At 41.8% G+C, this 20,146-nt stretch overlaps 1 protein-coding gene across 2 annotated transcripts in view; it reads right to left on the bottom strand.

Moving 5' to 3' along the window:
- Positions 1–3,917: 3,917 nt before the first annotated feature.
- Lonrf2 (LON peptidase N-terminal domain and ring finger 2) overlaps positions 3,918–20,146 on the bottom strand; it is a 35,907-nt gene continuing 19,678 nt past the window's right edge. Inside the window, exons 3-12 of one of the 2 annotated variants that reach the window (XM_027386798.2) lie at positions 19,970–20,092; positions 18,821–18,973; positions 17,843–18,044; positions 17,383–17,476; positions 16,515–16,629; positions 14,852–14,973; positions 14,036–14,194; positions 11,097–11,259; positions 7,187–7,336; positions 3,918–4,112 (exon numbers count right to left, since the gene is read on the bottom strand). In XM_027386798.2, coding sequence (XP_027242599.1) covers positions 3,918–4,112; positions 7,187–7,336; positions 11,097–11,259; positions 14,036–14,194; positions 14,852–14,973; positions 16,515–16,629; positions 17,383–17,476; positions 17,843–18,044; positions 18,821–18,973; positions 19,970–20,092 — 1,476 coding nt within the window. The remainder of the gene's footprint in view (positions 4,113–7,186; positions 7,337–11,096; positions 11,260–14,035; positions 14,195–14,851; positions 14,974–16,514; positions 16,630–17,382; positions 17,477–17,842; positions 18,045–18,820; positions 18,974–19,969; positions 20,093–20,146) is intronic. The other variant, XM_035453493.1, reaches the window with a different exon arrangement.

Below are 20,146 nucleotides of genomic sequence, written 5' to 3'. Positions count from 1 at the left end.
GGGTGAATATTCCATATTATATGCATATATTACTACTGATCTCTGAAGAGGCAAAAGTCTTGATGTTCATTGATACGGACTTAACTTGTTCAAACCTGCTCTAAATAAATAAATAAATAAACCCGAACAATTCTTAATGGTAACAATCATTTCACAAGCACAAAATCAGTTGCTAGCATCTCATAGTATAAATGGATGAGTTGTGAATATGCAGCCTTCCAACCTATTAAGCAGTTTTTCTAAAGCTCAGTGGGAAATAGTGTGTCAGGGAATAAGCTGTGTTGTGAGGTAAGGTGGTCAAGGGTCAACCTGTACACAGTAAAACACTACTAAAGTTAAAAGTGCTGTAAACTATGGAGACCCCAAGAGAACGGGACAAAAGCAAAGATCCAAGATACCTAGCTGCAAACTCCGTATTCTCCTGATTCTGAGACCACACAAAGACCGATCAAAATAGAATCCAAGAATATTTAAAAAAAAAAAAAAACATTTCATCAAACCGTCTCCAAAAAGGCTGGGGAAAATTACTGAAAGCCTTTTAAACTTATCCCCTGAAGCTTTCCCACAGAAAACTGGCTGCATCATTACACAGCTTGCAGGCAAAGAAAGGAATCAGTCAGTTTCGGTCTACAGATTCACTCAAACACCATGGAGCATCCTGAACTCAAAATGAATCAAGGATGTTTCTTGTGGGGAATGAGAGGGCATTAGCAGCTTTATTTGTAAATCACCCTGGTCCTGAATTAGCAGTTAAGAGACGGAAGGCTGGGCATGGTGGTAGATCTTTCAGAGGACTCAAGCCTACATCTTCTCAGCCAGGGCCAGCCCCAAGCTAGAGTAACTTTCCTGGTCTTATGCAAACCAAAGGCGAAAGCACACAGAACCAGGAATTTTCTACTTGTGGGTGGTGTCTGGAGAGAATTAAAAACTATTTGAGTTTTCTCTGGGCTACAACAAAAGATAAGCAAAAAGTCCTTTTGGATTTTGTGGGATATGACAGATTCCAAGTCCTTTAACAGCCTCACTCTTGTAGGAGCCTTGGCCTTGAAAGCAGGGATGAGCAGCTTCTGGCCAGATGAAGCTGGCCTCGTAATCAACCCCAGCTATTCAACTTCCAAATTACACTGGGCCTTTCACGCTATTTGTTTATGAGCATAACCATCAGGAATCAGAGTTTTAGATAAGGAGTGGAGAGAGCTGAGGACAGCCGTGTACTGTGCACTTGGCCTGTGTGGAGGGAGTACTTTTTGTTCACAAATATGTCAGAAACTCAGAAGGCAAAGTGCATGCTGCTGCAACCGGGTTTGAACAACTGAGAAAAGATCTCTAAATTCTTAAGTTGGCACAGACCAAAGAGCTTGCTCAAGTTTGTCATAGGGATAACAACCAATTGGGAGGCGTTTTACACAGCCACACAGCTAATACATGAGTTTTGGAGCTGTCTGCATTTCTGGCTGTAATTCTGGAAACAGGGTTTTGCACACCTAGTGGAGGTCTCTTCTGTTGCCTGATGCTATTACAAATCATCATTGTTAAAACTGAAGCCCAGGCTGGAGAGATGGCTCAGTGGTTAAGGGCACTGTCTGCTCTTCAGGAGGATCAGGGTTCAATTCCCAACACCCACATGGCAGCTCACAACTGTCTAACTCCAGTTCCAGGAGATCTGACATCCATGGAAAAACACAATGCAGATAAAGTTAAAACAAAACAAAACTGAAGCCCATGGGGGCTGGCTCATTGGTTAACAGCCCTGGCTGCTCTTCCAGAGAACCCGGGGTTCAATTCCCAGCACCCACGTGGCAGCTCACGACCATCTGCAACTCTAGTTCCAGGGGATCTATCTGATGCCTTCACACCAATGTACATAAAATAAAGTTAAATAAATTATACAAAACAAAACAAAACTGAAACCCATTTAACAGAACCCAAGTATCACCTCCGCCCCTAGCCTGACTGGAGTGCTTACCCACACTACACTAGGCAATTGGCCTCTCATTTGTAGAGAACCTGGAACAATAAACATTTCTCTCAATGGTATTCATCATTCACTCGTTTGTAAATTAAGACCCAAGTACAATTCAGACAGAATGTCACCACCTTGGTTGAGTGCAATGGTGGCACTTTAACTTCAGTATTTCGTGCTACTGAAATATTCTGACAACCAGATTTCCCTCAAGAGCCCTCAGTGAGCACCTGTCTACCACTGTGCAGTGTGTGCAGGTGTGATGTGGAACAGAGTGTGGCCAGCACAGTCCTAACACATTCCCTTTGGTATTGAAACCCGAATACGGTTGTTCTTCTTTGCATCATTGCGGCATGGGCTTTTACACAAGAACCTGGGGATGAGATCACTCTAGAGAGGCAGACAAAATTAGGACCAACACCCTCACAGCTCAGAGTCCAAGAACTCAACCAATTCTAAAATTTAACAACGCAGAGGTGACAGCAAACCTTCCAAACACTAATTCAGCACAGACACTGGAGACACTACAATCACACTGGCTGGACACTCCCAGATGGAAACAGTAACAATACAACTTGCCACTTTTTTTCAAAAAAAAAAAAAAAAAGGGAATAAGTAAAAAATCTACTAATTTTCATGAGTGAATTCTAATAAGGGATTTCTGCCACAGGAGTTGCAGTTTAGCTTCATGTGGTCAGATGATGTCATAAATGCCAAAGAGAGTTGAACTGGTAATGCATGAAATTGCTTGCCTAAAGGGTTTAGCCTTTTTTAAGATGGCATTGAAGTAAATGAGATGGGTGTTGTATTCTAAGACCTGTGGTGAAGCTGAGTTTCAGTTACTGGAAAGAACGATAAACTACATTACTGTTGTGATCATAAGGCCTTCCTAATAAATGCTTGATGGATTGATACACTATCAACATTTTGTATCACATAATGTGCTTTTAAACTAAAATCCCACACCTTGAATGAATAAAGCAGAACTTGCCACTGGGATTTGCTCAGCAGGGTCTTGTCTGTAAGGATGCTCACCTTACAGACTCAGCAGCCTACTGTCTGGATCAGCTGCTCAGGGCAGTAGCAATGTCTGGGTATTCCAATCCAGATTCCCAACATGCACTGGAGGTCGGGAATTACACCTATCACTATCCCGATGGAAAATTCCCAGCTGAATACACATAAAACTTTCATTAAAAAAACAAGTTTGGGAGCATGTTTGACATCACACATACAGTTTTAACTCATTTTTGATTACTCTTTTGGAGTGTTTATAAATATATAGTCTCAAAATAATTGCTATTCTCAGTCTTTTCTATACGTAAGATACATATTATATTTTTTACGTCCATTTAATTACAACATGCAATTTACAATGCCTGGAATTATAGAGGGACATGAAACACAAACACAGCTCTGTCCAGTAATTATGAATTCTTGGGTAAGGACTGGACAATGATTCAATTCCTTAATTTCGCAAACAAGTTCACAGCAACACACAGAGCCCAAGTCCATTTTTTGGCTTGCTTGTATTCTAATAGGTCTGTCTCCATTTGCAAACACTTACTGGCTAGCCACTGACACACACATTTTCCATCTATCATATCAAGATACTGATGAGGAATGTAATCCCTTTTGATACCTAAGTCACATGTCAACCATGTGTGTGTGTCATGCTGGCAGTGAGCTGGATGCGTGAAGCATCTGCTTTGAAGAGATTTTCTCTTGGGGTTCCCCACTATACCTTCCACTGGAACTTCAGGCTAATCTTGAACAGTGTCAGAGTCCAGCAAGCAGACTTTTAATGTGTGAGAAAATCAGTATTTGGCAAATGTCCCATTTATCACCTTACTGACAAGCATTTTACAAAGAATAGTGAGGAGGACAGGCATTTGTCCCTGCCTGGAACTCATAAAAACACAGGGGCTTCCAGCAACCTTAATGTAGAGGAAAATCAATTATCTCTCTCTGCATTGTTAGCCATCTCTTGGCGACTATTCATCTTACGTGTAATGATGACCAATATCCGTCGAATGGCAAGCAGACGCTCTTTCAAGGAGGCCATGCCGAGAATGGCCAGCTGAGCCTTGCGTTCCAACGGCAACACCGCCAGAATCCACCAGGACCATGCAGGACCACTAGAATTGCTCTGTGAAATACAGGAGTGAATAAACAGAATTAATGCCTATATCACAGGCTGTTCCCTAATCTAGCCTTTTGTTTTAAACAACAGATATGGGCAAGAATGTCCCAACTTCTGTTGTAGGGATAGGCCACAATTCATTAGGCCCTTAAGAAGCAGAGTTCCTGTTGAATATGATTTGCATTCACAAAGGTGCAAGGAAGGGGCACAAAAGGAAAGACTTGCCAAGAGAAACTGGTTCTACAGAGAAACTCTGTAGAATATTCTGTCTCTGTTTCCCTAAGTGTCCAGATATCGACGTACAACCATCAGAAAGAAAGATCATAAATACTACCTCCAGGTACCAACGTTGTGTGCCATTGCTTTTGAAGTCTTAAGTGGACTAGCTAAAGCATAATGTTACAAAGTATTACAGTGCTACAAAGGTCAAAAGTACTTAGACAAGTTTGAGTGGCTCAGGAAAGTCAAACTTAAAGCCAATGTGGCAAAGTGTGTGTAACATACATACGCACACATCATTATATGTGCTAACTATCATGAATTTATACATACGGATAACATATGTAACTTTTGTTTAGGTACATGTGTATACACACATTAGCCTTTATTTCGAGTAATCAAATGAGCATTTGGGACTGAATTCTAAGCAAACGCTGATTCTCAACTGTTTTCGTTCTTCTTGGTGCTGGAATGAAGACATTTAAGCCTAAGCCTGTCTGTTTACAAGGTCTGGATTCTCCTCTATCCCCTTTAAAGAGGTACTAACCAGGAGCCAGGGAGAATGGACCCCAGTGGCTGTAGCTTTCGAGTTGGATAATTTCACTGGAGAATTAGGAACAATTCATCAACCAAAGCTCAAAGGGGCATCTCAAGTCACTGTCAAGCAGATCCTACCTGCCCTTCAGAGGTAACCTATAACCCAGATTCTGAGAAACACTATGGGACTCAAACTCTCTCCTTTCCTTATTCCACAAGATCGGGAAAATAGCATGTTCAGTGAGAAGCACCTCACAAAAAAATATTCCCCCTTAACTAAAATCCTCATCATTGTCAGAATAACAGTCTCCAAAGGTCTCAGATCATTGGTAGAATAACAGTCTCCAAAGGTCTCAGTGTCTGATTCCTAAGGCCTGTGACTCTGCCACTGTAAGTGGAAATGGAGGACTTTGAGGATGTGACCAACTTACTACAATGGGAAGATTATCCTAGTGAACCTATGTAGCCACTTGGATCCTTCCAGGACTGTGGCCTGGGGGATATGGGACATAGAAAGGTTAGAACTGGAGCACTGCTAGCTTAACAATGCCAAGGCTAGCATTTCAGAGGCCCACAATGCCAGAAGCAGTCTCTCCTATAACCACCAGAGGGCGATGTGCACTGCCACTGCTATGTCAAGCCTGGCGAAATGCCAGAGGGCTTCTCACCCATACAGCTGTAAGATAATAATGCACAGGTATTGCTGCAGCCACCTTGTTAGTGACAACATGTTACAGCAGTGGTAGGAAGCAAGTCCACCCACCAATTAGAAATTAATTTGAATTGACTAGTCAAACTACTCTCCTTTTGAATCTGAGGTACAGTACAGTGGGAAACGGGAGTGGTAAGAAGGGGATGGCCAGGAGGACTGACTGGGAGGGGATTTTGGAATCTAAAGCAGGGCCTCCTAAACTTTCTCCACTCATGACATTTTTAAACTAAGAATTTTTTTTACAGTTCTAGGCACAGAGGTACCCTGTGCCTACTAATACATAAAATTTATATGGAAAATTTACTAGTGATAAATCGTAAATATATCTATTCTTAATTCTTTTATATACATGTAATTGTACCATTTATTAAAGATAAGTAAATCCAACACTAATTAGATGCATGTGTTGTTTATTTTTACATACAAAAAACAAATCTTGGTTGAGTATGAAATACTGCAGGACATAGAGCATTATTGATGTTTTTCAAAACCAGATGATCGTCTGAATTTACATAGAGTGTTGAGAGTGCCAATTTCCTATAAATACAGTGTACTTATAGTCATTTCAGAAAATGCTGGAAATATTGTCCTAATCCCAAGTCAAAATTCATTGATTTTTTTTCAGTGAAATTCAAGCTAGCAACTGTCCTAGTTAGTGTCACCTATTGCACTGACCCAGGCTGGAGTCGTCTGAGGGAATCTCAGTTGAGGAGTTACCCAAGTCAGGTTGGACAGTCTCTGAAGCACTGTCTTTGACTGCTAATTGATGTGGCTGGGCTCAGCCCACTGTGGGTGGTTCTATCTATCCCTAAGCAGGTGGCCTTAGCTGGGTCCAGTCCTCTGTGGGTGACTCTATCATTTTTTCTTAACCTTCACATTTACTTATGTGATTCCCCACAAGGAGTTGCAATCTACGTTTGAGAAACTTGTATTTAAAGCACTTTTCTGAGTTGGAGAAATAGCATTGAGGAAGAGGGTGAAAGAAAAATGCACACAAGAGCCAGAAGAGAGAAATGGATGGGGAAAGACAAAAGACAGTCCACTTTACAGTAAACATGTTGAAAGTGGGTCCTCCCCGCTACATACAGGATTTCTGCAATCCAGAGCACCTATATACAGCTGGAAGGAACTATATACTTCGCCACGATTCTAAACCTGAGCAGCTCTGTCATTAAACAGTAAGGCATTGGTGCTTAGATAAACTCCACACATTGTCCAATTGTATCGGGAAGGGCCAGCTGCAACAAGAACTACTGGTCAGTCAACAAGGAACAGAAGGCTTCCAAGGTCATGACCACTGTGGGGTTTTCTCTTGAGGCAGTCAACGTCTTGCTTGGTATGTGCAAGGCAGAGATGCAAAACATGGTGTGTTGTGGCCAATGGAATGATTTTTGTTTGAGGTGATCTTCACGTGGGGCTAGAAAACATTAATTTATCCACTCTGTGACACCACACAGGCTGTCCTATTACCTTCTTTGAGCAGCTAGCACACGAGCTGGCTTATGATCACGATGGCGTACAGTGCTGTGCTGCTGGATTTCCCACCAGAATATGACCTCATCACAGTACCGAGGGAAAGAGCAGCATTATGAGAGAAGGGAGGAAAGCCTACCTGTGGCTCAGGTTCCCTCTCTGGCATCGACCCGAAATGGCTTAGGATTTGTTTTTTCATGTGATCCTGGAGAGAGGCAAACCAGGAAACAGACTGCTGGTACACCGACTCGTGAAGGGCAGCGAGTTCTTCATACTCCGCACCTTCCACCTGGCCAGAGAAAAGAGGTGGGCGTTTTAGTCCTCCATGCAGACACCAGGCCTCCCACAGCGGCGACCTCTGACAGCTAAGTGGACTTGGGACATTTACTCCTTCACTAATTCCACAAAGTGACATGTTTATTATTATTATTATTATTATTTTTTGAGACAGGGTTTCTCTGTATTGCTTTGGAGGCTGTCCTAGAACTTGCTCTGTAGACCAGACTGGCCTGGAACTCACAGAGTTCCTCTTGCCTCTGTCCCCTGAGTGCTGGGATTAAAGGCGTGTGCCACCAAAGCCTGCTTAGAAATGTGCTTTTTACTATATCTGAGATTTATCAATTGTACCCTGATTTTTCTCTTAAGATTCTAATGTGAGGGCCGGGTGTTAGTGGCACACGCCTTTAATTCAGGCACTCGGGAGGCAGAGGCAGGCGGATCTCTGAGTTCGAGGCCAGCCTGGTCTCCAGAGCAAGTGCCAGGATAGGCTCCAAAGCTACACAGAGAAACCCTGTCTCAAAAAAAAAAAACCCTCTAATGTGAGCACATAGTCAATGTGATAAATAATTTTCCATGGGTACAGATTACATATTTGACATATCATGTTATTTAGATATATTTTGAATATCCTGACATTTTGTTTTTATGTTTTTCTTTTAAAAAGTTCTTATTAGTATATGTCAATTATGTGTAATATTGAATTTCACTGTGCATTTGTAACTATATATATATATAAATATATATATATATATATGACCATATTCACTCTATTCTGAATTTCTTTTTAATTAAACTATATTCCAGGGTTAAATAAATGAATGGCAAGAATGTATCTACATTTCCCTCAGCATTATGGGAGCTCCTCAATCCCCTGTTACTCTTCTAAATCCTATTGTGAGCTACCAGCCCTTAATTGACACAGAAGCATTTTATTCTGCCGGAGGTGAAGGGCCACTGGTCAACACTTGACCTCTGGAAGGTCACAGCCCAGTCCCCTCAGGCCAAGGAAGCCAAGTTTCCATAACTGTAAGAGCATCAGCAGGCCAATTACAGGAGTTGACATTGTTTTTAAAATAAATATGTATGTAAAGGAACCAGCATGATGGCTCAATGAGTGAGAATATGCAACGCCAAGCTGGACGACCTCAGTTTGATCCTCAGAACCCTCATGGTAGAAGGAAAGAAAGTGCAGACCCCTGCAAGTTGTGTGTGCATGGACATATGTACACATATGTAATAAACATGTATGAATAAATATAAACAAGAGGGTGTTTTGTGAGGTACTGCTTTCTCTGGATAGTTTCCCAGAAGCAGAACAAGAAGTCAGAGTTGGCATTTTACAAACTGTTTTCCTAAAACCAAGTCACACTCCAGGAACTGTGCTGGAGTAGCACTTCCACCACCATGCTAGTTGCCACTTAGCCACGCTGCCTTGTGCCCTGCCTGGCTTCTGGTACTCCGTACTGTCCAGCTAATCGTTTAGCTCTCCCTCAGCCCTGTATAGGATGGACTGGCATAGCAGGAGGAGCAGGGGACTAGCGTTGGGCGTGTCTTAGTTCATTGCTGGCTCTCATGAGTACGTGTCAGCCAGGATCACGGCCCTGTAAAGCAAAATAAACCATCCAGGTATTTCCTGGATAGAAAACTCCAGCAGCTACAAAACCCATAGAAATTGTAACAACAGAAAGAACTGTCATAGGTTTGACTTACACTGATACAGACCAACATTTACATGCAAGAGGGATTTTCTTTAAAATTACTTCATTAGCTGCTTTTTATATTTTTGGTTGTGAGCCTAGCCTTTAACGGCTGAGCCATCTCTCCAGCCCTCATTAGCTGCTTTTTAAAGCCGGCTTTAAAGTAAATCCATACACCATTAAAAATAAGGTGTCATCGACAGCAACACCAATAACACTTCATCAGATCTGTTGTCAATCCCGTAGAAGGAGCTGAGAACTTTCACATTGGACCACTCTTTGTAGCCAGCCCGGTGATCCAGAGGCCTTGGAGTTGGGCTTCATGAGGTCCCTTTGATCTTTGAGGTTCCCTGGGCCATTCGCCGCCAGAAGTTACGAGACGGACAGAACCAGTGCTTCTGGGTGTGATCCTACTTAAACGAACACGTGTCTATGTCTCTAGTGTGATATGAGAGGGTACATACTTTTATATCCACATTTCAGGTTTCCACTAAAAATTTAAAAGAGGGACACAATAATTCAAAGTATTTCCTCCTAAGTATTTTTAATTTTGCTATAAGATCTTGCTAGGCTCAAGGAATTTTGTCTACTGTACAAGGAAGTGTAACCATCACACACTACCACCCTAAACCAGACAGAGAACATTGCTGCTACCCAGAAAGACTCCCCAGCCCCTATCCCAGTAAGGCACAAAGTCCACCCTGCAATTCTGCTCTCTGTCTCCAGGCCATGCTTTTCCTGTTCCTGGGAGTGTACAAGAGACAACACTTTTGCCTGCTGTGTGTGCATAGAGAATATGCATCTGCCCAAGGGGCGTCTAGACCACTTTCTCTTTAGCTACAGATGAGACCTGAGGAGATCCCTACACATCTTTATAAGGACCTGTTCAAAACTCTTTGCTTATTTATCAAAATATGTGTACTGATATTTCTGAAAAGGAAAGATCATTCTTGCTGGGTGAGAGGTTTTCATACTGGTTTTGGAAGGCACTTTAAGCACTACTATTTTACATTTTACCTCATGCTGAACCATACCAAGAATCACTGCTTGTGACTCAAATGCTTGCCATCACCATAGTTTTAGTATCCCCCCCCCAATTCTATATTTTACATGGGTGTTTTGCCTACATGTATGTTTGTGCATTTGAGGCTACAAGAGGGCATCCTAGTTCTTCGAACCTGAGATACAGGTGGTTCTGAGCCACCATGTGAGTGCTGGGAATAGAACTTGGGTCCTCTAGAAGAGAAGCCAGTTGTCTTAGCCACTGAGCCATCTCTCCAGCAACTCTCACCATGTCTTAGTAAATAATATTGTATTGAAAACCAGTCTAGCATGGTCTACTGCTGCTTTTAAACCCTAAGAATAGGAACCAGTAATTACAAGAAAAAACACATGACTTACAGGGTCTAAAGCACAATCATCCCTTTGAGCCTACAGGGAATTGAGCCAGGATATCTTCCACAGATATCTAAGTCCACATAAAATGATGTACTGTTTGCATAAAGCCCACACATGTCCATCCCCCTTTCATTTTGCGTCACCTATAGATTACTTGACCTAATAGAAACAGTTGGTTCACTTGATTGTTTTGTTCTTGAGACAGTATCAAGCTATGTTGCCCAGGCTGGCCTCACACTTGGGCTCAATCATTCCTTCTTCCTCAGGCTAGAGAATCTAGGACTACAGATGAATGCTTCGTGCAGCTCTATACTCTGTTGTTTAGGAAATAATGACAAGGCAAATGTGTCTATCAATTTTCTTTAGAGGCATAACTTATTTTTGTAATGTTTTCAATACACTATCAACTGACTCTATCAAGAAACCAGAGACAGACTGTCACCTGGCCTATATAGGAAAAGTGTGCCCGTTCCCAGGCTAGACTATCAAACATGAGAGCACAAGTCCATGTTCCCTAAGGGTGGTAAAGGCATTTTATTTTAGGAGATTTCTCTACCATCTCTAACTCAAGTAAAAACCCATGGCTGGATTAAGAAGGAAGTAACACTGTAAGCACAATGGAGAGGAAAACAAAGATGAGTGATGCTGATGAGACCCCAGTAAAATGATCCCCACCTTCTCATCTTCCAGGTACTCGATGTCCGCTGTGTTATAGCCATCCCTGTGGCGATGGTTCAGTACTCTGAAGCGGCTAATCCCTACTGCATCCACAACGGAGCTTCCATCGGGAAAAGTTCTGACATCCTTTATCTCCAGCATGCAGCCGTACTCCGAAATTCTGAAAGGACCAGCGGTGAAAGAGACAATTGCGTTTAAAATTCAGATGCCTTCGTTTCCCCTAACGTGTAGCTTTTAAAAGGAATGTAAATCCAGACTGAACAAAGGGTGTCTGTACACCAGGCCAGCAAGATTATCATCCTGTGTGATAATGCCTCCTTCTGCTGAATACTGCCTATACTAGAGATGGCGGCTGGGCTGGCAGCGGTCTCAGGCCTTAGCATCAAATGAGCTAGAGCTCTAGAGGGATCTGAGAAATGGGAAGAGACCAAATCTTAAAAGTGGAGCTTTAGCCCCTTAGCCAGGCCATGTTGGGGGTTCAGTAAGCACAAGACTTGGTGTTCAGACACTCTGTTCCGGGCCCACAGAGCACCCAACACACACTTACTTTCACTTGCATTGCTCCAATCAAAGTACTGAGGTAGGCAGTTTACAGTCACTCCTCCCCTTTACACCCCACCATTCCATGTATGATCCCAACAGAAGCCACAGGTACTCTCCAGGTGGCCATTATCAGTGGGCACATCCTGCCACCGAGCTAACACTTTCTATTGCTCTTCTACTGTCTGTGACCTCTCTGGTCCTCCACACTGCTTTTCTCCTGCTGGCTTCTCACATGCTAGGATGCCCAGGATGGCATCCCTAGCTGCATCATCTATTCTCACTGCAACACTTTCCCTAGAGCTCCTCCCATGTTCATTACTAAAACTCTCATCAATGTTTCGGTGACATTCATGACGGTACACACAACAGGATATAATATGTACCTGCTCCAGCCTCACGGAACATGGAGGCTTATTTAAGATTACAGTAAGATTTGAAGATCTGAATCCTAAGATGCCTGTTTCCTAAGTTCTTACAGTGAGCAACTGCACTATGTATCTCCTAATCTAAAGAAGAGTGTGAATTCTTAAGTCACAAATCACTCGCACGCCTAGTAGGCTTTTTCCCTTCCATGTTATCTAACAGAACAATCTCATTCCTTCCTGTGGTGTGCACACGGAAGCACCCTGAAGATGTATTGTGTTTTCCTAGCTATTGGCAAACCCGACCTCCAAGTGTCATCAGCTCTCCCATGTCTGCCTCAGCTGTGGGGCTCACCCCACCCAGTAACGTCTTATCTTGCCTGTGGACAAGAACCTGTGAGTGGGGAAAACCCCTCTTGCCTGCAGTTCCCAGCAGATGCAGTCTCATGCTGTCCCACAAAGGGCCACCCATGTGCTTTTAAAAACTGGCTGAACTCGAACACACTCGGGCTTCCCTTCATGCCCTATGCTAGAGGGACTTGAGTGCCTCGGCTCTCTGATTCGTTTGAGTAGCATGGTTCATGGTTCACCTGATTCATTCTTTTTGTTCTCCGGTGTTCTCTCTCTTGGTATAACTGCTGTAGCTTTTGTCACCCTGCTCTGGTGAGCCAAACTGTAACCCTTGCGTGCTACTGTGCATACTCAGTGTCTCATATTAAAAACAAAAAACAAAAAACAAAAAAACTTTTGCCTGATCCTAACTGTGAAAGTAATCTCCAATATTTCCTTTTAATTTTTTTTACATTTCATGATTTATGGTTTTCACAACAGGAATCTGTTAAAAAACATATACATAATAACGTAAAGAAGGGAAGAGACTTTTGTGGTCCTATTTAGACTGCCCACTGCCTGCTACTTTGATTGGCAGCTTTTACTTGTGGTTTCTCTCTTTCACGCAATTATATATAAATTTGGAATTCATATTTGACCAGATCTGTTATGATCTCCGTGTTCTGTTTCACAGCTCTCCTGAGTATGGCTTATGATTCTGGTATTAGGGAAATGTCCTTTCTGGTCACTTGATTTATTCAAAACTATCTGGTCTTGGTCTTTTTCCCTGTCACATTGATTCTAAAATGGGCAGACAAAATCCTTTTGGGAAATGAATGGAATGAATTAGTTGGATAGAAATGGCCTTTCTATGGCATTGAGACTTACCATCCACTAATGTGGTCCTTTCAGTTACAGCTTCATGGCTGCGAATCAATAAAGTTTTAGCATTTTCTTCAAACAGGTGTATTCTCTTTAAAAGACGATTTATCCCTGGGTATTCATGGTAGAATCTGTTGAGTGGCCCTTAAAATACATTGTCCTCTTTTTCCTGGGCACATGGGCAGATTACACTTCCCACCCTCCTTCCCAGCAGGTGTAAGTACAAGGGAGGTGGCTTTTTTTCCCCTACAGAATCCTCTAGGAGTACATGTACCACCAGCTGGTATTGGCTATGCCATCATCATGACCATGGCCATGCAGCACCAACGAAGCCTCTCTTAGGACAGGAAGGGACTCAAAGTCTCCAATGCAAGCCCCAACAGCCTGCTGCCTTGCAACATCCTCTCTAGACAACTGACCTGAAGCACCAAGAAGTGAAACCAGGTGGCACAGTTTGCATAAAACTGAAAAATTTTAGAGTTGTGGATATTGAGAAAAGCCTCACTGATAATGTAACCAGAGCTGTCTGTAGATAGACGGGCAAGAAGAGAATTGCAAGCAGAGGGTGGCTTGGAGGCATGGAAGCATGGGCTTCTAAGAATTCGGACAGCGACATGGAAGCAGACTGGCAAATGCAATAGCTGAACAAAAGGAGCGAAGATGAGGAAGGAAGGATGGGGTGTTACTTTGTCCAGCCTTGAGCTTATACTTTTTGAGAAGTAATGGGAACTAACGATTTCCAAGCATCATCCTTAGTTGTTCTTCAGGGAAAGGAAGAAGTCTGAACTTAGTTGGGACCGTTGAGATGCTGTTTCTTACCCTGCATTCTCTGCAGATAAACACATGCCAAACCGCTTGGTGCCAGTTTCCATGCATCTTCTTATCATGAGGCGATAGCGGGGCTCAAAGACATGGAGAGGGCAGGGAACTGTAGGGAAGGCCATGGCACACACAAAGATGGGCACATCTCTGGTCAGGCTGCAGAGCAAGAGGAGATGTTAACTTAGACACATAAGCTGTTCAGAACAGAAGCGAGCAGTTGTTACAACAGCCAGAGTTGCCAACAACACAAAATCTGAGCCTGACTCAGCCCTAAGAGTGTGAGGACAGCCAAGGATCCTGGCACAAGAAAGGTCTCCACTCAGCCAGTTTGTAGCCAAGCCCGTCATATTTAATGATGGGAGAGAGCATCCTGAGTTATATTACTGTACTTGTAAAAGTTACAGCTTTGAATTACACTTAAAAACACTGCACAAATCAGAAAGTACACAGTAGACACAGGCATCAAGTTTTAATAAAAAGTAGAGGATCGACCAGCTCTATATGGAGACACAAACTTGAACCAGCTGGAGAGGAATCCCTATGAGTCACAATCCTGCTTCCTGTTCTGACTTTTGTCTTTCCATTTAGAAAGTTATTCAGACACAGAAAACAAATATACAACTTTCAAAAATATATTTTGAAATATCCCTTATAATTACTTACAATTATATGCCCACAAACATTTTGCAACTAACTTTTTTCTATTTAAAGACCAAAAAATTCTGTTATAAAAAGAAATGTAAGTTTGTGTCCACAAAGATTTTCCTCATTATTCTGCACAAAGGACCAACTTCACGTGACATAATCACTTACTTTGATAGTTCTGACATTTCTTCGTCGTAAGTCCTCTTCCTAGCAGACAGCTCTTCTGGTAAGTATCGGAACATCAATTCTTCAGTCAGGACAGTTACATTAAAGTTTCTGGTTGCCAACAACTATAACAAGAAAAGATACGTTAAATGATACCTAACGGTAATTGGCCCTGAAAGACAATGACTAGCACTGAGTCTAGCCTGTGGGAGTCTGTTCTGTGCATGAGAGAAATGGGTTGGCTGGTGGATGACTAGTGCTCCCTGGAGACTTGAAGTCCTTGTCCTTAAGGGGCTTATATTTAGCAAACTTTCAGGATGTTTCGTTTTTCTCTTTTGAAAAACCCTATTCATTTTTTTTTTTTTTTTGGTTAGCACACAGAGCAATGGGTATTACTGTGACATTTTCATCCAAATCTTCATCCAGCCCTCATGAGACAGCAGGAAAAGTAGGAGTAAAAGACTCATATTGCAAATGGTCACAGAGGCAAACTTTTGTTTTCATGAGCGTAGGGAGGCATCTTCAGGTCCCTGGATCCCAGGAACACAGGTGCACTAGGGAGCAGGGGAGGTGTGCCTGTTGCAGGAGGTGATAATAGTGTGGGTGAGTCCACAGAGGCACTCCCTAATGAACTGCTACACACACTCAGAACGTGTCTAAGGCATAACACAACACAGATAATCATCCTGAGACACAGGAAAATTTCAAACATGCACACCGTGACTGCAATTTAATAACCAAATGCAACATGCTACACAGTAAGGCACGCATGCTTGCACGTTTTAGAAAGGTTTTGATGATGATGACATATTTTAACATGCTTTGGCAAAGAATTAAAAAGTTACAATTGCCTTAAATTTTATTTCATTTTAGCAATCTCTTCTGCTCTGTCAGATTTTTTTTTACAAGTTATTTTAGCCTTAAGAGCGTGTCTCGGGAGTGTGTCTCAGTGTGTGCACTTAATGTGATAGAGGGAGGGGAAAGGGAAGGAGGAAAACCATGTTATTCTAGAAATTGCATGTGGCATATTTCTGGAGATAACTAAAACAAAGGTCACCAATCTCAATTTGAGGATGTGAAAGAAACCCTTACCCACTACAAGAGGCTAAATAATTCACCTCACAGAAAGTGAGTGACAACAATGGGGCCAGCACACAGCTCTGCAATGCTATTCGTCTATCTTGTCTGCACGCTCAGTATCAATGGACTCTAGAGTTTCTGTTTGAGATAAATATCAACAGATAGTTTCCCTATATACCCTAAATTTTACTGGATTTGGTTTCAGACCAAAGACAGTAGCAACTGATGACTGGAAAGGGTATGAAAGAAATCTGGCAGCAGTGTGGAATAACCCAGACACACACTAAGTACACCAGAATGTATCAAACCGTTTGAAGTGAATATACACTCCAAATATATACCCTGCTAGTTTTTTTTTCAATCTAACGCAATGCTTCATACCTGAAAATTACTTTAATACTTGGCTACTTCAGCATCTAATGTTTCTTTATATGTTTTGGGTGATGAAAAAGGTGGGAAATGACCCATATTAGATAAAAAAAAAATCTACTTGTGATTTTAACAAGTAGATGGTAGAAGAGAAGCAGAAAATGTCTACCAAAGTACCAGAAGAGGGGCCTTTTCATTCATTTCACAAACCCCTTACCTCTGAAAGCTTGTCCTTGCACAGTGGGCAGTGTGGAGCATGGTCAAGGCAGCGCTCAAGGCATTTTAGGCAAAATGTATGTCCGCAGGGCGTAGTGACAGGTTCAAAGAGCAACCTATAAACAAGATGTTGAGTTTTCACCAGGATATATCCATAAGAGACTTTCAAAATAAAAACTACCATTTTAAAGGATGCCCCATGCAGTTTCCATAAAAACTTTGAAGTCATTTGTATCTGCTCTTTTTTTACATCTTCATTAAATTCTTAGAAAATAAATCAATTATTATTGATATACATTATGCTGGCTAAGTTTATGTTAATTTGACACAGGCCACAGTCATCTGAGAAGAGGGAGCTCCAGTTGAGAAAATGCCTCCATAAGACTGGGCTGTAGGCAAGCCTATTGAGTATTTTCTTAATTAGTGGTTGATGTGGGAAGACTCAGCCTATTCTATAAAAAATCAGGCTGAGCAAGTTCTGGGGCACAAGTCAGTAAGCATCCTCCTCCAGGGCCTCTGTATCAGCCCCTGCCTCCAGGTTCCTGCCCTGCTTTAGTTCCTGTTCTGACATCCTTCATTGATAAACTATGGATGTAGAGTGTAAGCCAAATAAAACATTTCCTCCCCAAATTGTCTTTGGTATAGTGTTTTATCATAGCAATAGTAATTTATTGTAAGACACACATACACAAACACACACAAACTACACACACACACACACACACACACACACACACACACACACACACACCCTTAAGATGTCCTAGGTATATATGTGTGTGTGTTTACTAACAGTACCTTGCATGTGGTTATAGAATTCAGAAACATTTACTTTTTAAAAGACAAACATGTATTCTATATCAGCTTACCTCATGCACAGAGCACACTCAAAGTCAGTCACGTCAATCGTGAACTCTGGCTCTTCCAGAGAGTTCACGTTCCCCTGAGGTGAGGAATCTGCATCTGAAAAAGTTTTCAAATATTGTAACTAACATCCAAATTTATGAGAAACACCATACAATGAATTCATTTCTTTTGGGTAAAATGCTTCAATATCAATGTTAACAAATGATGCTGAAAAAAAAAATCTTGTCCAGCAAGTATAAAGCAAGAATTGATCAAGTTAGTACAAATTCAGGAAAAATAAATTCCATCCAGGTGTTCTCTTTTTCATTATAAAACCCCTGCAAAATATATTGTAGAAAATAAGCTGGTGTATACATTTCTTTATGGATTTTACTGAGTAAAGAGCTTTTTAAAGTTCATTTGAGTACTAATACTCTACCCCTTTTGATTTCAAAGTATCATGGTAGGAAACAGCTTGCTGACCTTTCTTGGGGACTTTTTCGGGAGTGTTTCTGTCACACTCATCTTCTGTGTCACTTGGAAGCTGTCTCTTTAAAGTGCTGCTTGGTGCTGCTGGGATGACACCTTCCAAAGCCTTTTTGTCCTCTTCACAGTGTAGGCCCAGAATAAAATATAAAACCGAAGAACTGGCATTCCCGAGTACATCAGACTTCTCAGATGGATTCTATTTCAGAAGGAAAAAAAATAACCCTGCATATTCAAGAACCATAGGATACAAGGGAAAACCAAAACAAAGCAAAACGACATGCAGTAGCCTTCTTAGAAATCTTGAGGAAGGGACTGTGGAGACCACTCCCTGGGTAAAGTGCTCGCTGTGCAAGTGAGCCTTGGGTTAGGGTTCAGGCTCTGTTTGTAAAAGCTGAGTATGGCAGAGCTGAGTATGTCTGAAACTTCTGTGTGAGGAGAGACAGCCAGGCCAGCTGACACATTTGCTCCAGGATCATCGAGATATCTCGTTTCAAAAACGTTCAGTGAAAGCAACAGAAGAAACATCTAGGGGTTACCCATAGTCTCTAAACACACAAAATAGATCTCTGTGGGAAAAAAAGAGGACCTGTGCTCCAAAGCCTGATTGGCTTTTTCTATCAGGTAACCAGAAGTGCTTTGCACTTTTCATGGAAAAACACAGGATAATTTTTTTCTGAGAAGACCAATCTTCATATCTATGTCATATACATCAATGTATACGTTATATATCAGATGTTCAGATCTGTCTCTACTTTCTTTTCTCCAAGACAAAAATAATACGAGGTTTCCTGATGTTCTGGAGATGTTCCAGAATGTGTGGAGGCGTTGGAGGGAGTCCAGAGTTCCCATCTGTGATGTTCCATTAGTTCCAGTGACTTTTAACTAGTGTTGACATCTAGTCTATGTGATCCATGATGCCCAACGAACTGCCAAATATAAAGCAACCCAATGGCAGACACATGCAATTCACACCTCTGAACTGCCTGTATTAGCATCACTGCCTTCTTCCAGAGGATGCTGGGGATTCATCTGGTCATCACAATGGGCCTTTGGTCCGATTTGGGTAGGAGCTGTTGAATTTTGATGCTCATTCTCTGAAGCTGGAAAGAACACCTCACATATAACCTATTTTTCAAGAAGAGAAAATACATTGTAAAATCCTCTCAGTGGTGTGTGTGGGTCTCTAATACATTTTAAAGGTCCAGAGTCAACACAAGCCAAACAGGCCCTCAAAAACAAAAAAAGAATAATTGCTATATCCCAATTTCCAATCTTTTAAAATACAAACATTTTGAAACTATACACAATGTGTTAAGAACTGTAGACTTTAGCCCCTTTCCATCTATCTTACCAATGGAAAAATATGGGAATGCACCCAGAGGAGGGAAGCCCAGAAACCCTTTTCTGTGCCAAAAAAAAAAAAAAAGATGTTTCAAAGAAAGAAAGAAATCTGTCCCAAGTACCTAAAGTGGTTTCACACAACTGTGGACGGAAAAACTGACTTTTGTTCTACTGCATCACAAAATGAAATGTGCTCATCAGCAGAGGTTATAATGTAGACACACAGTAGCTGTGTTGAGTCAAATTATTTTAAAACAGGAAACACTGACAAACGTAAACCTAAAACTCACAATCCCCGAAAACACTACAGAAAGAATGTCTAGGCATTTGGCTACGATAGATTCCGACATTAAGTGTGACACAGTACTTTCTGGACCATGCTGGTGAAGCTTGGCTGCACATCACAGCTCAGTCTGTGGAGCCGAACTGTTCATGCTACATGCCATAATGCATCTTACTGTGTCCTTCACAAGCCAAGCTCTAGGACAATGACAAACCCTAGGATCAACACCGTCTCCACAGCCTTGTGCTGCAACTTGGCCTCACATATCAATCTTTCATCATAACTGAGGTATGGGTACATTTACCTCATCAGACATTCTGCTGCTGCATATCTAATTAAAATTTTTCGGATGTGGTGTATATGGTTACTGTTGTTGTTAATCACACTATCGTGGACACTTGAAATTACATGCGTTGCTCTAACAGGCAAGGGCTCCCGACATGACACAAAGTCGCATGTTATACCTGAAGGAGGAAGTCCTTTATGAGAATGCATACCTTCTGTGTCTCTTTCTTTGCTGAGTTACATTCAGGATTTAAAGCAAGGCAGTAGATAAATTCCTTTAACACTTCTTTACTTCTTCCCAATCCGGAAAGAATCTGAGCTTTGATATGGTGCCCCTGGATTTGCCCAAAGACAAAGAATGGGTTTTAAAACACAGCAAGATTATATGT

The sequence above is a fragment of the Cricetulus griseus genome (assembly GCF_003668045.3).
Source record: "Cricetulus griseus strain 17A/GY chromosome 1 unlocalized genomic scaffold, alternate assembly CriGri-PICRH-1.0 chr1_1, whole genome shotgun sequence".
Classification (NCBI taxonomy): domain Eukaryota; kingdom Metazoa; phylum Chordata; class Mammalia; order Rodentia; family Cricetidae; genus Cricetulus; species Cricetulus griseus.
Note: the sequence above shows the minus strand (reverse complement) of the source record. Positions and strands in the feature narration are given on the sequence as shown.